Source organism: Scylla paramamosain, chromosome 22 (assembly GCF_035594125.1).
Source record: "Scylla paramamosain isolate STU-SP2022 chromosome 22, ASM3559412v1, whole genome shotgun sequence".
Classification (NCBI taxonomy): domain Eukaryota; kingdom Metazoa; phylum Arthropoda; class Malacostraca; order Decapoda; family Portunidae; genus Scylla; species Scylla paramamosain.
This window is the reverse complement of record NC_087172.1, coordinates 10,084,285-10,108,517: the sequence shown is the minus strand read 5'-3', so window position 1 is coordinate 10,108,517 and position 24,233 is coordinate 10,084,285. Positions and strand designations below refer to the sequence as shown.

General features: G+C 35.7%; 1 protein-coding gene across 31 annotated transcripts in view; it reads right to left on the bottom strand.

Moving 5' to 3' along the window:
- LOC135111521 (scoloptoxin SSD14-like) overlaps window positions 1-24,233 on the bottom strand; it is a 439,479-nt gene that overhangs the window by 157,440 nt on the left and 257,806 nt on the right. For all 31 annotated transcript variants that reach the window (XR_010273760.1, XM_064024900.1, XM_064024905.1 and 28 more), the window contains one exon: window positions 21,942-22,136. Coding sequence is in view for 30 of the 31 variants with exons in the window: in XM_064024900.1 (XP_063880970.1) it covers window positions 21,942-22,136 (195 nt within the window). In the remaining variant the exon portion in view is untranslated. The remainder of the gene's footprint in view (window positions 1-21,941; window positions 22,137-24,233) is intronic.

Here is a 24,233-nt window from a genome sequence, read left to right as displayed (position 1 = left end):
ATGGCGTCTACCTTGATGGAACTTTTACTCATTTTATTACATCTGTTATTACTTAAATTTTCCATTATTTTTTTATTTCTGGAGACAGGACAACTCTGCTTGAGCACAGCTCCTACCTGCGAACACATTCTAGGCTCCTAGTGGTGGCCGTGGTCAGACAAAATCTTTCTCTGCTGGAGCTTGGATTGCTGCTTGTTTACTTGACGACGACTCATGTATTTACCTAGTTGTATTTACCTAGTTGTATAGTACAGGGTCCGAGCCAAAGCTCAATTAGTCCTGTGTCCATACCCGAATTTGTCCAATTTCTCTTTAAACGTGCACACTCTTTGCCGCAACCATCTCTTCTTTTAAGTTATTCCATATTTCAACCGTTCGATGCGGAAAGCTGTATTTCTTAATATCTCCCAAACAATGACTCTTCTTTAATTTCTTCATATGTCCCCTTGTACGTCTATCTCCTTCCTCCACTTTTACAACTAGGTCATCTCTGTCTATCTTCTTCATGCCATTTACTAATTTGAATATTGTTATCAGGTCTCCTCTTTCCCTTCTTTCTTGCAGTGTTGGTAATCCAATTTCTTCCAGTCTTTCCTCGTAGCTTAGGTCTTCCAATTCAGGTATCATTTTCATAGCTGTTCTTTGTATTCTTTCCAATTTCCTTATATCTTTCTTCTTGTGTGTGTGTGTGTGTGTGTGTGTGTGTGTGTGTGTGTGTGTGTGTGTGTGTGTGTGTGTGTGTGTGTGTGTGTGTGTGTGTGGGTTAGTGCATGCACTGCTTGACTGAGCTGAACTTATAAATAAAATATAGCCACTCACTCCTGTCCACCCTCTTCCCCATCCAATTTTATCAGAATTGCAGCACAATAATCAACTGCTGTACAGCCATTCCCTTAGTATTCATATCACTTGATCATGTTCACCAACATCTGCAGATAAGCACCTATAGTATACTGGATCCTGTATATGTAGGTACAGCTACATAATCCCAACACAGCAATTACTCATGAAGGTGAGTGAACTTTATCCTGTTCGTGACAAAAGAGTACAAGATTAAAATTAAAGAAGTAAAAGAGAGAAGGATAAGATGGCCCTATCTGAAGTGAGAGGAGATTGTAAGACTAAAGAAAAGTATGAAGCTAATGAGAGCATGTGATGAATTTATAAGATTAAGAAAAGAAAGGTGCTACACATTTTTTTTTTTTTTAATAAAGCATTAACAGTACAGAGAAACCTCAGCTCTCAAAATTAATTAGTTCCTGAATGCCATTTGAAAAGCGAAATTATTTTCCTCATAGGAATCAATGTCCGTTCCCAGACATCCATCAACCCAGTCTTAGTGGCTTATGACAGATCCTCTCACTGCTAAGATGGCCACTCCACAACATCTCCAGCTCAGAAGTAATTTATCCAGAAAGGATGTCTCCATATAGACATGGAACTCATCAGAAGACATTGTTTAGATCGTAGAGATACAGTAATCCCTCAACACTTGCGGGTTCACCTATTACACCCTCAGTACATTGCAGATTATGTAGAAATATGTAAAATGCAGATACATAAAAATATATATATAAAATATATAAAAAGATATATATAAAATATATAAAATTGCAGATTATGCAGAAATATGCAAAATGATGATGATGATGATTAGGGGTGCAGTACTGAACAATGTAGGTGATGACAATGTATAGAAGATTATGGCTGACAGCCTGATACATGCAGGCAGTGCAAGGCAAGGGTATGCTTATGTTTACGAAAACTGATCATCCCGCACATTGCTTATCCATAATTTTACATCATCTTTGTCCATCCATCCTTTCCATGAAAATGTACAAAAGCACCTGTTGGGAATTTCATTTTAAGTTTAGTTTTGCACTTGAAGATGAAGTAGGTGTTTTATTCATTGTACTGGTATATCACCATCTCACTTGTCTGGTGCTCACTGACCGAAACTTCACCACAGATGGTTTGGTGGTTTAGGTGTTGTCTTATACCACCATTATCAGTTAAAACCTATTAAAATTCAAACCAAAATTTAGGGATCATCTTATCTAAAAGTTGTCTTATTTTCTGAAATATACAATAAGTTGAATCAAGGGTACAGAGCATCATCTCTATGAATTACATTAGTGTATTGTTATTTATTAATTTATTAATTTTTAGGCTAGAAAATGCTTATTTTACCACAGAAATATGTAAAATCTATATCACGAACTCCTCAATACATCGTGGGTTTCTGTGGCGGATAGGTATTTATATTGTTTTTAGATTTTAATTATTTCTGTGATAAAAAAATTAATAAATTATTAAATAACAATACACTAATGTAATTCATAGAGATGATGCTCTGTACCCTTGATTCAACTTATTGTATATTTCAGAAAATAAGACAACTTTTAGATAAGATGATCCCTAAATTTAGGTTTGAATTTTAATGGGTTTTAGTTGTTTCTATTTCATGGAATTTCTCCAATCACAGGGAGTTTTGGAATGTACAGTAAAATCCCTCTTATCCGGCATCAACAGGACCGCCGACATGCCGGATACTTGAATAGAAGTGAAATTATGTCCACAATCATCACCCTACACTCATGCATCTTACCATAACAAAGATCAGCTGATCTTAATCAACAGCTGATCTGATCAGCTGCTTAAGTGTAAGCACAACACGCTTCCTCTTTTCTACAACTTTAGGCATAATGAAGGCGTCAGTGCACACGCGGGACTGAGTCACTGAGTAAACACAGTGCAGTGGGCCACGGGTGGCGCGAAGCAGTGCGCTCTGGTGGCGAGGGGACAAAGTATGCCTCGCGTGGGAATTTTAATCGATTTTATGAGTACACATTGATTTTTTATTGATTTTAAGGCTCGGGGGAAAATGTGCCGGATACTTGAAGCTGCCGGATACTCGAATGCCGGATGAGAGGGATTTTACTGTAATATGTGCGACAGTTGAGGGATTACTGCATTTTCCTTTACTATAGTGCACAGTTTGTACTGTATACCGTACAGTTGTACAGTATAACTTAGTACATTAATGTTACTGGCCAATACAGACCTTTTTAGAGGTTGCAAGGTGTTGAAATGCAATTTCTGGGTCTCTTTGGGGGCGATGGAAAAATATTACTGATTTTCAGTCATCACAGTGGCTGCTGTCACCTAGTACCACTGATGAGCAGGGGACCACTGTATTCTTTTTGTCATCAATCAAATGAGAGAAGCCTAACAGAATGACACAGAGAGGAGCAACTCACTCAACCACTAAAATGAAGATCATAACACTTAGACATCTTACTGCTGAGAAAAGTTACTGGAAAAATGAAGTGATGGTGTTGTAGGGTCATCAAGAGAGCCACAGGTGGCTCAGGAGTCAGAATTACTCCTGAGCACCAAAAAGCTGTTTATTTACATCGAGGCTCTTCAACAGGATCCTATTTATCTATTTCAAAGATGAAATTATTATCTTACACAGTATTTCTCCTCCAAATATATAAAAAGACAAAGGAAATATTTATAAAAGTACAAATTAGCAATAAATGACAGCTTTTGCTTTGTCTTAATATTTGAAATCAAGCAACTTTGTTTGAGAACCAAAATATGGCACAGCAACCAAAGCAATTATCAGTTCAAAAAGGGAAGTATCCAGTAACCAAGGTTCAACTGTATATCCTAACAATATCTTCTGACGCTTTCAGAAAATGCATAGTTTTCATTGCAGATTCCAAATGCAGCAAATCCAACATTTTGCAAAATCTGAGGTTTGGCACTTTTGCAAAATAGTTCCATTATGAAAGTTACCTTATCTTTCAGCACTTTTCAAAAGCTATTACCACACGGCAACTTTCAAAATGGCACTGGAGCACTGCAATCATCTACCGTCATGTGTAGCTCTAGTGCTAGCTACAGCATCTGTGGATACAGTGTGACTGGTGTATATGAGAATAATTTTAGTATGAACTTGGAATGTATGAAGAAAGTACTAGACTGAGGAGGAGAAGAAAGGAATATTAGCAATCCAAAACACAACAGGCACAGAGTAAAGGAATGTTTACATCACCATGTTGGTCCTTCCTTTCTCTTTGAGTAATTGCATTCAAAAGTGCAGGGAAGTGCATTGTGTCAAACATTACTCTGGTTCTATAACATTATACTTTAGTGTGCAAGGTTGGCAAATATTGTGCATTCTAGAATACATTAGTTTTTTGTCTATAGGCCTCAGTCTGCAGACAGCATCACTTGGTGCTGCCAGTGGACCCTGACTCCACAGCAGTGGAACTAGACTACAGTCTAGTTCTACATTTTTATATCAGACTTACATACATATATTGTTTGCCTTGGAGACATTACTTTGTGCTTTCTATAAATAATAAATAAATAGTAGCCTATGTTCTCATTTACCTATTCATTGCTAATATACAGTACCATCTTGAATTTTGTGCCATCCAAGTTTTGCAATCCTCCAGTTTCATGCTTAGTCCTAAATTCTTACCATCCTGAGTTTTGCACATTTTCACCCCAACTTTTGTGCTGCTTTGACAAGGATTGGTCACATTTACCTATCATTGGTGTCACACATATACATATAGTAAACTCCACCTACTTCTCTCTCTCTCTCTCTCTCTCTCTCTCTCTCTCTCTCTCTCTCTCTCTCTCTCTCTCTCTCTCTCTCTCTCTCTCTCTCTCTCTCTCTCTCTCTCTCTCTCTCTCTCTCTCTCTCTCTCTCTCTCTCTCTCTCTCTTTTTGTAAAAGTAAGAATAATCCTGAGAATTACTAAATAGAATGAGACTGTAAATAAAAATGGAATTATACAAGTGAGAGTGAGAAAGGATGAAACAAAAACAACATAAAACAAATGAGAGGGAGAGAGAGTGGGGTATTACTCCCTTGTCCCTTATCTCTGACAGAAAAGGGGGAGGGGAGGTGACAGGGAGGGAGGTTTAAGACAAGATGAAAGAGAAAGGGAGAGGAAAGGATAAAGGGGAGGAAGGGAAATAACTGGGGAAGAATACATGGGACAAGGAAGTAGAGGAAGGGTGAAGGAAGAGGATGGCAGGACAGGGAAAAAGTGGAAAGAATAAATATAAGCAGCAAGGGTGATGAGTCAGTGAAGAATTAAGAGGGAGAGAGGATGTATTGAGAAATAAGTATTCTCTTTTCCTGTTTTTTACTCCTTTTTGATTTTCCTACATTCATTCCCTTTGCATTTAAGCTCCTACCATTCATTTTCATTCTCATTCAGTCTAATTCTATTTAGCAATCATCAGGGTTGCTCTCTCTCTCTCTCTCTCTCTCTCTCTCTCTCTCTCTCTCTCTCTCTCTCTCTCTCTCTCTCTCTCTCTCTCTCTCTCTCTCTCTCTCTCTCTCTCTCTCTCTCTCTCTCTCTCTCTCTCTCTCTCTCTCTCTCTCTCTCTCTCTCTCTCTCTCTCTCTCTCTCTCTCTCTCTCTCTCTCTCTCTCTCTCTCTCTCTCTCTCTCTCTCTCTCTCTCTCTCTCTCTCTCTCTCTCTCTCTCTTACACACACACACAAGATCAATTCAACAACAACAACAACAACAACAACAACAACAACAACAATAACAACAGATTCATTCACTCCCAGTATAAAGTATATTTTATGGGGAAGTCACATCATTAACCGGACCTGCAAGAGGTCATCACCAGGAAGGCCTAAAGATGTGGTTTATAGGGTATGAATGAGTGAGTGTGGTCTTGTAGGTGAGGAAACAGTGAGACTTGTAGATTCAAGTCTCTAGTAGACCAAGTTCAAAATAAAGATAGCTAATTTATTTTCAGATTCATTTTCACCAAGAGATTAAACGAACTTTGGTGGATTTAATGACAAAGACTGAAATAAAAGTGAGATAAGGCTTTTGAAAATGAGACTGAGAGAAGTGAAAAGTGTTGCAGAACAGCACAAAAGAAATGGAAATAGTGTTGGAAGGGGTAAAATTCCTTCATGATAAGCTGGAAATGCATCTAGGAAAAAATGGAGAAATTTTCAAGGTGAAATCAGAACTGGAGGAGAAGTGAGTGAGAGAACAACAAAATATTAGAAAAAATTAGGAATTACAAAACAACATGGAGAAGGTGATGAAAGAAAATAAGGATTTGAAGCAGAGCTAGTGAAAGGTGAGAAGAGGGTGAGAGAAGGAGTCATGGATGAAGTGAAAGCCTGGAAAATTGAAAATGATAAAGCAAATGTAGACTTTAAAAAAATAATTGAAATGCAACTGAAGGAAAAAACAAAACTGTAGAAAAAGGAAGTGGTAAAGGCATTGAAAAAAAATGAAAACTTGGTCAGAGATGCAACATAATTAAGGAATAAAGGAAAAATATAACATTCAAATTGAAAAGAAATTAAGAAGAAACAATGAAGGATTTGCTGAAAAAAACTAAATGATGAAGATGACACTAAATTCAAGGAAGAAGTGGAAGAAATTATTAGACTGGGAGCTTATCTGGAAGGCAAAACAAGACCTATGAAAATAAGACTAAAATCACAACAAGCAGCAGAAGAGATACTAGAAAGAACATCCAAACTTAGAGAAAAAGACTGTAAGGATATATATATATATATATATATATATATATATATATATATATATATATATATATATATATATATATATATATATATATATATTAGAAGGAACAGAAGTGAAGATGAATTGAAAAGTTTAAAAAAAAATGTATGAAGTTCCTAAAGAGAAAAATTAATCAACAACAGAAGAAAAACTAAATTATTTTGGAGAGTTTTGGGAGACAGAGAAAAGAAATGATACATAAATAAATTAAAAAAAATAGTAAAAATGAATGACAAATTTTGATGTATACCAATATAGGTGGTTTGATACACAGAAAACTGGAATTAAAAGACTATTTAAGAGAAAAAACCAAAGGTGGTGTATTTAACAGAAACAAAACTAAAAAAGAAGACCAGATACCCATTAACAATAACTACAATATATGGAGAAGAGATAGGATTGGTAAAGGAGGGGGAGATGTAATGATAATGACAAGAAAAGATGTGAAGACAAAAATAGTGAAATATGGGGAAGGAAAAGCAAAATTATTGAGTGTTAACATGGGGAAGGAAAAGCAAAATTAATGAGTGTTAACTTGGAAATATACTGACAATAATGACAACTTGTGTACCACCAAAAACAAATTCTTGGAACAAGGAAGAACACAACAAAATAATAGAAGATACCATTCAATGTTTGAGTAAATCAATAAAAGTAATAAGAGAGTATTATTGGTTGGTGATTCCAATTGCAAAGAAGTAAATTGGGAAATGTTTGAAGAAGGAGGAAACGAGATTGCATGGGAAAAGATTTTTGAAGCTGACTATGGAAAATACAATGATGCAATGGGTGACTGAAAATACAATATATAGGGGAGATGAGAAACCAGCAAGACTAGATCTAATATTAAAAAAGGCAATGGACCTAATTAAAGAATTAAGATATGTGTGCCCCATGGGAAAAAGTGACCACGTAATAATAAAAAGGGGTCGATAATTAGTGCTAGGCACTGCAAACCAAAAATCACTTCTGCAAACCACAAAGCTGCAAACCCACAACCTACCTTCCACAACCACAAATCCGCAAACCTCCTTACATTTACTTTTCCACAACCACAAATCCATGAACCGCAAACCATTCCTTAATATCTTTTCTATTTATGACAAAAGCATTAAAACATGGTTAAAACAACTTAAAAGGGTAGGTCAATCAATTATTATATAGATAAATAAATAAATGTGTTAATTAACTTTATTTTAATATTATCATTATAATTTTTAATGTTATTTTAATGTTATTTTAATGTTACGTTACCTAGGTTGTGCCCTCCTGGGCTATCATCTGCACAGTGGGAAAAGCTAAGGCATATAGATAGATAGATAGATGTTAATTTTTAATGTTATTATCACAGGGCATATAATAGAATCGACAAAGCAGACTGGCTGGAGGTATGGAGGAAGACTGGAGGAGGTGTGTGCTGGGCAGCAGCAGCTCTGCAGAGTTGCCAACAAAAATTTGACAATGTGCTAACCATAAGGAAAAAAAAGGCGCTAAATTATAGGTGAACATTTTGAAATATGGCATTAAATGGGGCAAAAAAGAGCGCTAGCTATGGAATAACAAAACGTAAATGTTTGGCGCTAGATTATTATGAAAATCACTAGATCTATCGCCAAAAGCACTAAGTTGGCAACACTAGGCCTGAGCTAAAGGCTTCTAGTTGCCAACTTGACAGTTCAGATATGGCAAGTTTTGGCAACCGAAAACAAGCTTGTGCGGGTGTGTTTGTATTTGCGGAAGTACTTCCACAAACACAAATCTGTAAATTTGCAGAAATTTTGCCACAAATGCAAGTCCACAAACAAAAATGAGCTTCTGTAATTGCAGAGTTTGAGGTTAGCAGAAATGCTTGCTCTGCCGATAATGATGTCAATGAAGAGGATGAATCATACAAAGAAAACTGGAGAAACTATGGAAAAGTGAATATAGATGATAAGAAATTTTATTATGAAATTAATTGGGAAAAGCTGAAAAGAGCAAATGATGTGCAAGATAAGTACGACATTTTTTATGGAAATATAGAAGAAAGGAGTGAATAAATATGTCCCATTTTACAAACATAAAGGAAAGAAAAACAGGTGTGGTTCAGTGCAAGATGTGGAAGTGCAAAGAAAAAGAGACAAAGCATAGATAAGAATGAAAAGAAATTGAAACCAAAAAAATAAAGACTTTAAAATGGCAATAAATGAATATGTGAAAATAAGTAGAGAGGAAGAGAAAGTATATGAAGAGGATATGGTTGAAAAGTGCAAGAATGAATCAAAACTGTTCTACAGATTTATAAATGAAAAAAAATAAACTAAAAGAAAAGCTAGAAAGATTAAAGGATGGAAATGAAACATATGAAGACCCAAATGACATGAGTGAATTGCTAAACAAAAAATCTCAATAAGTTTTCACTGAAGGATCATAATTTAAAGAACCATAAGATGAGAAGACAAAAAAAACAAATGTGGGAAATTATAATAATTAAAGAAATTTATGAAATGATAGAGGAAATGGAAGAGAGAAAAAGAAAAAGCAACAGGACCTGATGAAGTATCAGGTCTCATTTTAAAAGAGTGCAAGAAATAATTAAATGAACCAGTATATGACATACCTCATGGTTTGAGAAGAGAAGGAGTAAAGGAAGACACAGTAGAGAGTCAGATGGAGCAAAATTTGAAGTTAGTACTAGAGTTTGATGAAAAGGTAACGGAATGGTTCAGGAGATCTGAGAAGGCCTCAGAACTTCACTGGCCTCAGGAACATTGGGTAAGCCTTGTTGCTAATATGTTGAAAGGCTCTTAAAGTCTATGATAAAATGTCAGTGGAAGATCTGGAAAATTATGAGGAATTTAAAGACAAAATTCTGACAGCCTATGAGCTACAACCTGAGGCTTAAAGGCTACAGTTCCATGAAGGGAAGAAAAGACCTAATGACTTTTACCTTGAGCCCCACATTAAACTAAGCAGGTGGTAGTTTAGGGAAGTTGACTCAAGTCAGTGGCAGCTGTGAGAGGGGCAGAATCTGGGGTCATATATATATATATATATATATATATATATATATATATATATATATATATATATATATATATATATATATATATATATATATATATATATATATATATATATATATATATATATATATATATATATATATATATATATATATATATATATATATATATATATATATATATATATATATATAACACTCATAACTTGGTACTATAGAGCAAGTGGATTTTGGAAGCAGCAGACAAAATCTGGAGCAGCTGACTCCTTGAAAGTCCCACATGCTACAGGTGGAGTTGTGGCAACACTAGACACAAGCCACTTGTTGTAGGTGGTCAATTTGTTTACATTGATATAACAACACAAGTAGCTCATTGTTCCATAGTTTTTGTCCTTTTTATTTGTATTTGAATTATCATAACTTTTTATAACCATGCTGTCTGGAGGGAAAGTAGAAAAGACAGCCAGCAAGTGACCTTGATGCAATGCTCTCTCTGTGTGTGTGTGTGTGTGTGTGTGTGTGTGTGTGTGTGTGTGTGTGTGTGTGTGTGTGTGTGTGTGTGTGTGTGAAACTGTGTGTAATTATCTAGTTGTGTCATGCAGGAAAGGAGCTATGCTTGTACTGTCCTGCCTCTGTGTCTATTATTATCTAACTTGGCCTTGAAATTATGAATAGTTTTTGCATGTACCGCATCCTTATTTAGATAGTTTCATATATCAACTACTTTTTGTGGAAAACTATTCTTTCTGATATCTCTTCTACAAATTTCCTTTTTCAACTTCTTTCTGTGTCCTCTAGTGTCTCTTGTATCCCACGTCACAATGTCATTGCTGTCTAGTTTTTCAAGTCCTTCCATTAGTCTATGTATCGTGATTAAGTCTCCTCTCTCCCTTCTTTGTTCCAGAGTTGTATGTCTCTTCACTTAAGTTTGGAATCATCTTTGTTGCTGCTCTTTGTATCCTCTCCAGTTTCCTGATGTGTTTCTAGAGACTTGGTGACCATACTACAGCTGCATGTTCCAATTTCAGATGAATCATCATTACAATTAGTGTCCTCATAATTTCTTCATCCAAGTATGCAAATGTAATTCTTATATTCCTAGCAAATTCATTGTTTCTTTAACACTCTTGTTTATATGGTTATCGGCTGTTAATGTGTCTGCTACTATCACTCAGAGATCTTTTCCTTTATTCTTTTTCCAATATAGTCATCTACCAACTTGTAATCACCAGATGGTCTTTTTTTACTCTTCCCAAATTCAAATAAGCTACATTTCTTTGCATTAAATTAATTTCTCATTTACAACTCCATTTTTCAATCTGGTTTAAATCTTCTTGTAAAGCCTTCTGATCTTCCTCCGTTTCCATTTTTTTCATCGATTTAGCATCATCTGCAAATAAACTTGTATAGCTGTTGATCCCTTCTGTTATATCACTAATGTACACAATGAACATGACTGGAGCCAGTACAGAACCTTGAGGTACTCCACTTGCTACTTTTCTCCAAGATGACTTTTAATCTCTAATAACTGTTCTCATTTCTCTATAGCTTAGGAAGTCTTCCATCCACTTCAAGAGTCCCCCTCTCACACCACCAATTTTCTTTATCTTCCACAGGAGTCTCTTATGTGGCACCATGTCAAAGGCCTTTTCCAAATCCAAGTAGATACCATCTATCCATCCATCTCACTCTTATACTATGTCAATTATCCTTGACTAAAAACAAATCAAATTAGTTGTACATGATCTCCCACTACAAAATCCAAATTGTCTATCAGTTATCATGCCATTTTTCTTCCAAAAATTTCATCCAGCTATCTTTCACAATTCATTCACATATTTTTGCCACGACTGATGTTAATGATACTGGTCTATAGTTCTGAGGGTCTTTTTTACACCCCCCTTTAAATATTGGTACAGTATCAACCTTTTCCAGTCCATTGGTACCTTGCTGTCTTGTAATGAATGCTCTACAGTATGATGTATTTTGTCTGCCAACTGACTATTGCATTCCTTTAAAACCCAGTTTAATATACCATCTGGTCCCTGTGCTTTATCTGCTTCTAACTTCTGCATCATTTCCTGTATTTCAATGATAGTTACATTAATTTCTTCAAGAGAGTTAACTGCTGCTCCTTCACATTCTTGTATTATAAACTCACTTTCTTTGGTGAAGACTGACTGAGAGGCATCACTCATCACCTCCACCATATCCTCAACCTCTTCATATTCTTTACCATCCACCTCTGATTTTTCAATTATTTCCTTTCATTGTACTTTATTGTTGATATGTCTGTAGAACAGTTTTGGTTGATCTTTGCATTTATCTAAAACATCTTTCTTGTATTTTCAACACTTTTCTCTTTGTATCTTTGTATCTTAACATATTCATTTCTCTTTGTCTTATACTCTGCCCACAAATTTTATCTTCCTCTCTTCCATTTTTTCCAAACAGTATCTCTTTCTTTTTTTCATATTTCACATCTCCTGTTAAACCAGTCCTTATGTCCAGCTTCTTTTCCTCTTACTTTTGGTATATATCTTTGCACTCCTTCATTATATATTTTGACAAATACTTTCCATTTCCTTTCCACTCCCCTTACTTCTTTAAACTTAGTCCAGTCATTTTCTTCAAAGTATTTCTTAAGGTAATCAAATTTTCCTTTCTTATAATTGAATCTTCTAATCCTATGGTTTCTTCTTAATTCTTCTTTAAATTCTTTTAAGATTAGTTCTATTACCACATGGTCACTTTTTCCTATTGGACATTTGTATTCTATATTATCAACAATTTCTGGTTCTTTTGTAAATAATAAATCTAGTCTTGATGGCTCTTCATTTTTTCTGTATCTTGTATTTTCTCTAACCCATTGGGTAAGTGTGTTTTCCATTGCCAATATCAAGAATCTGTATCTCCATGATGTGACCCCGTGGTTGTCAAATCTTCCCAACAAACTTCTTTGCAGTTAAAATCTCCTAGCAGTACTACCCTTTCATTCTTACTCATTATTCTGTCCAAACAATCTCTTGTGTCTTCCAATACAGTATTATATTCATCTAAATAACATGAGCTTGTCTTAAGTGGGACATATACCAAAACAAAGATCTTTAGACCATTTCCTGCCTGTTTCATCTTAACTTCAATCATTTCCTTGTTTCTTTCTCCAAAAAACACTTCTTTCACTTGTAGCTCTTTCCTTGTCAACATCATTACTCCACCACGCTGTTTCTTTTTTTCTATTCTTCATTCACATATATTTCTGCACACATATTAACTGCAGTAATTTCATCACTTAATTTAGATTCAGTAATTCCCATAATGTTAGGCTTATTTTCTCTTATGAAATCATTTAACTCTTCTTGTGCTGATAATATCCTATTAATATTGGTATATGCCACCTTTAGCTCTTTCAACTCCTCTCCCTGTTTCCTATAAACCATTTCTTTAATTTCATGTTTATTACTTTCTCTCTTTTCAGTTCACCTACCATTTTTTCCCTTTGCCTGATTCAATATACTGTTCATTTTCTTTCTTTCCTCTTCACTTAAGTCTCTTCTTATCCACATTTGTTTAAAGTCGTCTTTTTTGACAGTTTCCAGGCACTAGACAGTACTGCTTCAGCTGCAATTTGAGATCTAAACCTAACTTTGATTAGTGTGTTACCTCCTTCCAAGTATTTGCTAATCCTTGTCACTTCTTCAATATCTTCCACTGTGCTGCCACTTTCCTCAATAGCTTGCCTAATCACTTTCTTAAGTAACTCTTTATCAAATTTCTCTTTCATATTTGATAGGTTTCACTTCATCCTTGACACCAATCACTACTACACACTTTTTTTTTGACTGTGTCCCTAACTAACTTCTCCTTTTGCTTGATTACTTTCACCACAGAATTTTCCATCTCTTCCTTCAACTGCATTTCCATACTGTCTTTGATATTCACCTTCTCCTCTTCCTGGTTTTTTGTCCAATCCTGTTGCCTTTTATTAATTTCAATGACATTTTCTGTATTTACATTTACTTCCTTAACACAGTCCTTAACTTTCTCCACATAACTGCCACAGCTTATCCTTACTTCACAACTTTCTCCTTCTAGAGAAGCTACCTAATTGTCAATTAATGGACAGTTTTCTCAAGCATCATAAGCTTTCTAAACACAGTCATTCTTGGTATTTCTGTTTCTTCTGGTCTAAAACCTCAGAAATCCTTCATACCTGGACTATTATGTACTTCTTCTAACCAACTCACCATTCTGTCTTCATCTTTGTCAGCCATTTGTTTATGCTTATCAGCTGTTCCACCTTTTGCTTGGGCACCACCACCCTCTTCATGTGTGTGTGTGTGTGTGTGTGTGTGTGTGTGTGTGTGTGTGTGTGTGTGTGTGTGTGTGTGTGTGTGTGTATTTATTTACCTAGTTGCGGTTTATGGGAGGGGAGTAATCTCATAGAATCCCGTATCTATATCTATCCAGTTTGGTCTTAAAAGCATGGACAGTTATGGCATTGACAACATCTTCACTGAGTTCATTCCATTTGTTCATGCTTCTATGAGGAAAACTATACTTCTTGATGTCTCTTCTACAGTTAACTTTCTTCAACTTCTTACCATGTTCCCTTGTACTCTGTGTGTCTAAATTTATAAAACATTTTTTGTCCACATTTTCCATACAATTTATCATTCTATAGATGTTTATCAAATCTCCTCTCTCTCTCTCCTATTTTCAAGGGTAGGAATTTCCAACATTTTTAATCTCTCTCTTCATAGGTTCACTTACTTAACTCCAGAACCATCTTAGTGATTGCACTCTGTACTCTTTCTAATTTTACAGTATTCCTCTTTGTATGAGGAGACCACATCACTGCCACATATTCCAATCTTGGTCTTATCATAGAAATCAACAACTTTTTATCATTCCTTCATCCAAATATGAGAATGCCATTCTTACTCTTTTTAACAAATTCATCGACTCTCCAGTAATTTTATCAATGTGTCTGTCTGGAGTCAAACTTTCAGTAACTGTTACTCCCAAATCCACTTCCTCTTTTGACTTCTTTAACTTCACACCATCCATCTCATAGTGATATTGTATTCTTTTCTGACTTTTACCAAACTCCATTACTTTATATTTACTTGAATTCCATTTGCCAACATTTACTCCATCTATTTATCTTATTTAAATCATCTTGCAGTACCATACAGTCATTCACATTTTCTAGCCTTCTCATCAGCTTAGCATCATCTGCAAATAAGTTCATATAACTATCTATTTCTTCATTTATGTCGCTCACATATATTACAAACACTATCGGTCCCAACACTGACCCCTGTGGGACACCACTAGTTACTTTCAGCCAAGATGGATTTTGGTCTTGTATTACAGTTCTCATCTCTCTATCATCCAGATAATCCTCCATCCACTCCAGCAGTCTTCCTCCAATTTTTCCATAGATTTTTATCTTCTGTAGCAATCTTCGGTGTGGTACTTTCTCAAACGGTTTCTTCAAGTCTAAGTAGACACCATCCACCCATGCGTCTCTCTCCTGCACAATATTGACAACCCTTGAATAAAAGGACAATAAGTTCATGGAGCATGATCTTCCCCTCCTAAATCCAAATTGATAATTTACTAAAACTTTATCTCTTTCCAAGTGTTCCATCCATCTTTCCTTTATTGTTCTTTCACATAGTTCTCCTACAACACTAGTCAAGGACACTGGTCTATAATTTAGTGGGGTTTCCTTATTTCCTACTTTGAATATTGGTGTAATATTTCCAATAATTTGGTACTCTTCCCTGTGATAGTGATGTCACCACTAGGCTGTGAATTTTATCAGTCAGTTGTTCTCTACATTCTTTCAATATCCAGTATGATACTCCATCTGGACCAGTTGCTTTATTTACATCAAGTTCTTCCATCATCTTAAGTATTTCCTCATAACTGACTGGGACTGTACTTGGTATATTCTTCACCAACTTATCACTTCCAGTATCAAACTCCCCTTCCACAGTAAATACCAATCTCAAACTATTGTTCATAACCTCTGCCATGTGAATCCTCATAGATTTTTCCTTCAACTTTCAATGTTGATACACCTTCCTTCTTTTTCATCTTCCCATTAATATGTCTAAAGAATAGTTTGGGTTCATTTATACACTTATCTATTATATCTCTAATAGTTTCTTCTCTCCATTCTTATTATCTCAATGTTCTTGTTTCTAACATATTCCTCCCATCTGCTCTCAGCTTTCCTCTTCCATCTATTCCAAGCATTTGACTTACAATTTCTAGCCTCTTTGCATTTTGTTTTTAATCATTCTTTACCCTTTTTCTACATCTCACTCCTCTAGGTACAAATTTCTCCACAGTAGAATTGCATATCCTTATAAATTCATCCCATTTTTCCGAACATGTTCTACATCTTCAAAGTCTTTCCAGTCCATGGCAACAAAGTATTTTCTTAATTTTTCAAAGTCAGCTTTACTATATCTGAACCTTTTCACCTTATAATTTTCATGAATAATTACATTTTCATTTTTCAAATTAAATTCCATCAACACATGATCACTTTTACCTAGAGGGCTATCATAGTGTATGGTTTCAATAATTTCTATGTCCTTGGTAAACACTAAATCAAGTCTTGATGGTTTATCTCTTCCACTAAAGTTGGTATCACAATCAACCTATTGAGTTATCAAGTTTTCCACCACCCAATTAAATAGTCTATTACTCCATAAGTTCTCACTTCAAGTAGTTGTCAATGTCTCCCAATTTATCTCCTTACAATTAAAATCGCCAACAATAACTATATCACTACTTTCCATCACTATATTTTCAAGACCTTTGAACACATCCACCAACATCTCTTCATGCTCTTTTTTCTCCAAGCATTGGTCATAGGTGGCACATACACTCCTACATAATTCATTATCCCTCCATTTCTACTTCTAATCATCATTTGTAAAATTTTAGACTTGTTTTCACTTTTCATTACCTTCTCCATTTTAGCACATTTTTCAGTCAGAATGATAATTCCACCTCCTCCCTTGTCACTTCTATTTTTCATTCATAAATTATATTTAACATCACCAATGTCAGGAGTTCCCCATCCATTTTTCCATTTTGTCTCACATAATACAACAACATCCAGTTCTGCTTAACAACTCATTTAATTCCATTTTAGTTGACATTAACCCATTTACATTAGTATAACATACCTTACTGTTTGAGGTACCATTCCTTTATTTTCATTTCTCTTACTCTCCAGAAAAACTTCTCCATTCGCTGTTCGTTTCTTTGTTTAGCCTCATTTACCAGCCCCTTTTGCTTCAACCTTTCAGTCTTATCCATATCCCTGTTTATCCATACATTCCTATATTCTTCCTGTCCAGACAACCTCCAAGACCCATTAATTACCTCTGCTTATACCTGTGTTGCAAACCTTATTCTTATGGGTCTCATTTTTTCTTATTCATATTTCCCCCATTCTATGGAATTCTTCCACTTGCTTTCCTACCTGACTGTCTTCATCTGTCACTTTCTTTAGTGACTTATTTAATAGGTTCTTTTCCTTTTCCTCTCATTGAATTCTGCTTGCTATTTTCTCTTCCTTTAAACCAAATACAATTACTTGTTTATATTTTTCTAGTGTCTCTCACTAACTGTTTCTCTTCTTGAATAACATTTACCACTTTCTGTCTGAGGTTCTGTTTCTCATTTTCTTGCTCTATTATTTTCTTTAGTGATTCCTCTTCAAATTTACATTCATTTAACCACTTATTTTGCCTCATTTTCACATCATTTACACTTGCCTTCATTTCCTCATTTCCTTTCTGAACAATTTCAACTTTTTTCCTTATTTCTTTCTTTAAACAGTCATTTTCCACCCTAAACTTCTCATTTTTATCTTCCATCTCTATCAACTTTGCTATAATAATCACCAATTCCTCACCTGTCTCCTTCTGGTGTGCCTCCAGTGTCTTTATTCTCTCCAATAACTTGTCCATCATTTCTTCCATATACAAAATTTTCATACACTGCAGTCCATAATTTATTTCTCTTTCTTCACCAGTAAAACCTTCAAAGGACCCCCTTTTTTTTGGGTTGCCAGCCTTTGCCATGTTTGTCCAAAGTGTAAACAAACCAAACCAAACTTTTCTAGAGATGGGATAACTATACTCATGTACTGTTTCTCCCCCTCCCTATTTACCACCTATGTATTCCTGTGTCTTCATAACATATCTTGTTTCACTGTGAATGATTTGTGTTTTTCTTTCCTTCTATATACAGAGTACATACTGTATCTCCCCTCCCCTTATGCCATTTTGTAGTTATGTACATTCCTCTTCACTATTTTTTTTTTTTTTAAGGGTAACTTTTTTTTATGTAAGAGAGTCAGAGGCCAGGGGAAACAGAACCAGAGAAAAAAAAATTTCATTCACATGTGAGTCCCAAAATAGACGTCAAGAGAATCATTGAAAATTGAAGGATAAGTGTCTCTAAACCTCTCTCTTGAAAGGGTTCAAGTCATAGGAAGAAGGAAATACAGAAGCAGGTAGGGAGTTCCAGAGTTTACCAGAGAAAGGGAGGAATGATTGAGAATACTGGTTAACTCTTGCATTAGCGAGGTGGACAGATTAGGAATGAGAGAAAGAAGAATGTCTTGTGCAGCAAGACCACAGGAGGAGGGGAGGCATGCAGTTCACAAGATCAGGAGAGTAGTTAGCATGAAAATAGCAGTAGAAGATAGCAAGAGAGGCAGCACTGTGGAAATGAGAAAGAGGCTGAAGACAGTCAGTTAGAGGAGAGGAATTGATAATGTGAAAAGCTTTTGATTCCACCTTGTCTAAAATAGCAGAATGAGTAGAACCCCATCCCCCCATGCATGTGAAGCATAATCCATACATGGGTAGATAAGGCCCCTGTACAGAGTTAGCAGCCGGGTGAAGATGAGAAAAGCTGGCAAAGACAACTCAGAATGCCTACCTTCATAGAAGTTGTTTTCACTAAAGATGAGATGTGAAGTTTCCAGTTTAGATTATAAGCAAAGGACAGACCGAGGATATTCAGTGTAGAAGAGGGGGACAGTTGTCATTAAAAAAGAGGGGATAATTATCTGAAAGTTTGTGTCAAGTTGATAGATGGAGGAATTGGGTTTTTGAGGCATTGACTAAGTTTGCTCTGCCCCAATCAGAAATTTTAGGGAGATCAGAAGTTAGGTGTTCTGTGGCTTCCATGTGAACTGTTTACTTCATGAAGGGTTGGACATCTAGAAAAAGATGTGTAAAAGTGCAGGGTGGTATCATCAGCATAGGAGTGGATAGGACAAGAAATTTGATTTAGAAGAATATTGATGAATAATAGGAAGAGAGTGAGTGACAGGAAAGAATCCTGAGGAACACCACATTTAATAGATTTAGGAGAAAAACCACAGCAGCAATAGAACACTCAGAAAGGAAACTTGAGATGAAGTTACAGAGAGAAGAAAAGAAGTTCTTTTCTTCTCTCTGTAACTTCATCTCAAGGAGGGTAGTTTGGAAATCAAAGTTTTGTGCCAGACTCTATCAAAAGCTTTTGATATATCTAAGGCAACAGCAAATTTCACCAAAATCTATAAAAGAGGATGACCAAGACTCAGTAAGGAAAGCCAGAAGCTCACCAGTTCACTTGACGAAACCTATACTGGTGATCAGATATGTTGCGAAATAATAGATGTTTAAAAATCTTCCTGTTGAGGATAGATTCAAAAACTTTAGATAGGCAGGAAATTAAAGCAATAGGATGGTAGTTTGAGAGATTAGAATGGTCACCCTTTTTAGGAACAGGCTGAATGTAAGCAAACTTCCAGCAAGAAGGAAAGGTAAGTTTTGATAGGCAAAGCTGAAAGAGTTTGACTAAGCAAGGTATAAGCATGGAGGCACAGTTTCAGAGAACAACAGGAGGGACCAACATCAAGTCCATAAGCCTTTCGAGGGTTTAGGCCAGCAAGAGCATGGAAAATATTACTACAAATGATTTTAATAGGTAGCATGAAGTGGCCAGAGGGTGTAGAAGATTGAGGAAGAAGCCCTGAATCATTCAAAATAGAGTTTTTAGCAAAGTTTTGAGCAAAGAATTCAGCTTTAGAAATTGATGAGATGGCAGTGGTGCCATCAGGTTGAAATAAAGGAGGGAAGGATGAAGAAGCAAAGTTATTGGAGATGTTTTTGACTAGTGCCAGAAGTCACAAGGGGAGTTAGATCTTGAAAGATTTTGACACTTTCTATTAATGAAGGAGTTCTTGGCTAGTTGGAGAACAGACTTGGCATGATTCCAGGCAGAAAGATGATGTGCATGAGATTCAGGTGATGGAAGGCTGAAGTACCCATTGTGGGCCACCTCTCTATTGTGTACAGTACAAGAACAGGCTGCATTAAACCAAGGTTTGGAAAGTTTAGGCTGAGAAGAAGAGCGAGAAATGTATGCCTCCATGACAGACTCTATCACTTCTGTTAAGCGCTCAGCACACAGAAGCAGTAGTCATTCCAAGGAAAATCAGCATACCTCCTCAGCTCCCCCCAATTGGCAGGGGCAAAATGCCAGAGGCACCTCTGCTTTGAGGGATCCTGAGGAGGGATTGGAGCAATAAGACAAGATATAGATATGAGATTGTGATTGGAGGAGCCCAACAGAGAAGATAGGGCAACAACTTAAGCAGAAGGTTTAGAAGTTAGATAAAGGTCAAGGATGTTGGGCATACCTCCAAGACGGTTAGGAATAAGAGTAGAGTGTAGCACCAGTTGCTCTAGGTCATGGAGGATAGCAAAGTTAAAGCCTAGTTCACCAGGATGGTCAGTGAAGGGAGAGGAAAGCCAAAGCTGGTGGTGAACATTGAAGTCTCCAAGAATGGAGATCATCACAAAAGGGAAGAGTCAGAATGTACTCCACTTTGGAAATTAAATAGTCAAAGAATCTCTTATAATCAAAAGAGTTAGGTGAGAGGTATACATCACAGATAAATTTAGTTTGAAAGTGACTGTAGTTGTGGGTAGATGAAGGAAAATTCAGAAGATTCAAGAGAGTGGGCATGAGAGCAAGTTAAGTCATTACTCATATAGATGTAACATCCAGCTTTGGATTAGAAGTGAGGATAGAGAAAGTAGTAGGGAGCAGAAAAGGGGCTACTGTCAGTTGCCTCAGATACCTGTGTTTCAGTGAGGAAAAGATGAGGTTTAGTAGAGGAGAGGTGGTGTTCTACAGATTGAAAATTAGATCTTAGACCATGAATGTTGCAGAAGTTGATGAAGAAAAAGTTGAGTGGGATGTCAAAGCACTTAGGGTCAATAACAGAAGAGCAGTCTGACCTGGGGGACATTTGTGGTCCCCTCCCCAGATGTTGACTCTGAGGCTAGTGTAGGAGGATACCAAAATGCCCTCCAATAAATTCATCTCTTACTTTTTTACCCTACACCATACACATACTTCACCAAATGCAATCTTTTCTTAATTTAGTGTTCTACTGAGATAATATGCAACACCTGGAAAGTATAAAGGCCATGATTATGTAGCATGAATGTTAGAGTTTCACTAGAAAAGTGAAACAAATAGAAAAATAAGCCATAGAACTGATGTCAATGAAAAGACTATGAGTGCAATGGTGAAGAAATGGTGCAATGAGAGATATGCCTCGCCACAACCATAGTGGTGCACCAGCCCAATATGTTTGTTTTGTTGTAACCAGAGGATGTACCTTTAACTCTTAATAACATGTAAGGTGCTATCAAATATTTTCGGTAAGTCCACCACCATATTTGTGGTGAGGCACATTTTCACATCCCTCATCATGCCATTCTTCACCAACACACTCAAGCTTTTCACAGTTATATGCCTTATTTTCTTATTTGTTTCACCATTCTTTTGAAACTCTAACACTCACACTATGTAATCATGGCCAGTATGTTTTCCAGGCATTGCAAAGCAACTTCGAAGAACAATATATCTAAAACAAACACAACCATTTTGTTAGCTGAAGCAAGTAGTCACAAAATATAACTCTTCCTTATGTCAATGGTTCAAACTATGAATTCATTATTCTATGCTTTGAAAATATAAGAGTGGCTAACTTAAGTCACCATGTAGTTATTTTCTCTTTGCTATTTTTTTTTTTTTTTTTCAGAATGAGAAGGAGCAAGTTACTACTTTGTGCAATGTGATGTTAACATCAGCAGAAGTTCTAATGTCACTTGGTGCTAACTGTATGTATAAAATTAGAAGCACACCCTGCTGACATACTGACTACAACTACCTGGTAACCAAGACTGTCTTCAAGATTATTCCTAATTATGAATAAAAAAATTCACCAATACAACTTACTTGTAGTTTTGTAGGTCTTCCGAAGTAATGATGCCTCCAAATTCTTGAATGTCATCTGCCAGTTTATTAGCTAACTGGCCAGTGTACAAGCCATCTGGGTCTTCTTGTAAAATTCTCAAAGTCTTAGCAAGCTGTGGCCTCTTCAAAGTATCATTTTCTTTGTATACATCACCAGTTTCAGGGTTGATGAAGACACTAGAAATAAAAGGTAAGACATTCAGAAATATTTTAAATGTCATTTTGCATAATATACATAAAAACAATTTTTTATCTAAACTCTTTTTAAAAAAGGAATTATGATTAATCCGAACAAAAAAGTATTTCTAAAATATGATCGCAGGCAACTTCAGGCATATTTTTAAAATCCAGACCATAAAGTGGAAGGGAAAGATTGCCAAAATCTTTAAATTAAAAATTGGAATCTTTGTGATAATCATCAGCATTACTACCCCCATAGAATTACATTAACTTACATATTGCTTGCCATTTTCTTACAGCCATAGACCAAATCTCTTTAAAGATACAAGAAGCATGCAGTCTTTGTGTTTTACAGACTAAAATACTATGCATACTAAAGAAATTAAATATAGTAAAACCACCATCAGTCAGCATTCAGCAAGCTGGAATTCCACTTAACTTGGTATAACAAAATACTTATTTCAAAAGATGTTCAAAAAGGCATTTTCTGCAAAATGATTACAAGTCAGCATTAGCAAGATCTAATAGAAAGAAGGCATGGAAAAGATGGAAAAGAAAACACAACTTATGAAATAGATATATACAAAGAAGAAATTAATCCAAAGAGAAAGGAAAACAAAATATGAAAATATAACTGAAATATGTAAGGATCAACCATAGCATGTCTACATATAGACATGTAAATAGAATGTTGAAAGTTGAAAAGGAGACCAGTGAAGTCACTTATGAGCATGCAGTGGAGTCACTTATGAGTATACAAGGACTATGGCAGAGAAAATTAATAACAATATAAAGTAGCTTTTTTTCACAAGAGAACTACTTTAAAACCTGACAGAATATGAATGAAATACAAGTAGCAGAGCAAGAAGTAAAGAATATGATGGAGGAACTAGAAGTGGAAAAACACTAGATTCAAATGAAATATCAGGATGAATATTAAGGAAAGTAGTGAACAGCTCACAAAAAAAAGTATTACTGCAAGCTCACTGAGAGGTGGCAAAGTTCCACAAGACTATAAAAAAAAAAGCATGTGGAAAACTTTAAATGGATAAATTGCCAAGCACACTTGCAAGTCTAAATTTAAATATCAGTTCTTGATTTAACCCTTATATTGCAGCAATCACTATGTAGCCAGGCACCTACAATACAGTGATGCTGGAATCACTTATGTACTCATGATTTCTGTACTATATATTTTGAATTTTCAAGATACACTCTCTCACAGATATCTTCAAGCCATTATTGGCAACTTGCTTCTCATCATCACAACAACCTAAGGGTGACAGTGAAGCCTCTTTGTCAAAATTTTGTAAAAATGAAGGAAAGATTTGGCAGTTCTTGTGATTTGCCAGGTAGATCAACTCAACTTAATGTTCTTCACTCTGATTTACATTAGTTTTCCTAATTCTGACGAAAAAGAAAGGAGTCTTGACAGCCTGTATGATCCATCAGTAGTTTTTGACTAAGATGATATCAGCAATGATATTTCTATCTCAAGAGGACAGTAGATCACAGTCTGATCACATCCTGTTTGACAGTCACAAACCACAAGTTTCCACATACTATTCTGCGACATAAAAAAAAAAATGTGAAGGAAGTGTGCCATAAGGAAGAAAATAGATGTGTACAATATCCACATGTAATTATAATTCTGTCTTGAATGAAATCAGTGATTTTGAGCTACAATCACTGGAATTTCAACACATCCAGGTTGAAATTACATATGATTTGAAGCTGACAGAAGCATTTGCAGAGTGTGACTATTTCATGGCCTACTTTGATAATGATTTGGTGGATCATGTTGTGACAGACAATAGATATTTTCCCAGAAAAAAGAAAAAAAGAAGACTCCATCATATACACAAAAAGAATTTTAATTTACACCACATAACAGATTTACCTATGGCAGAGGAAAATCTATGTAAAATTTGTGCCTCCACACCCCTGAACACCCCTGAGCTCCAAAAATTTAATTTAAGTAAAGAAAACTGAATGTAGTATCTATAAAGAGGTATAGAACATATTCCTGTGTATAACAAGCATCATAAGCTTTAAAACAACAATTTGAAGAAAAATATTCAGTGCTTAAAATGC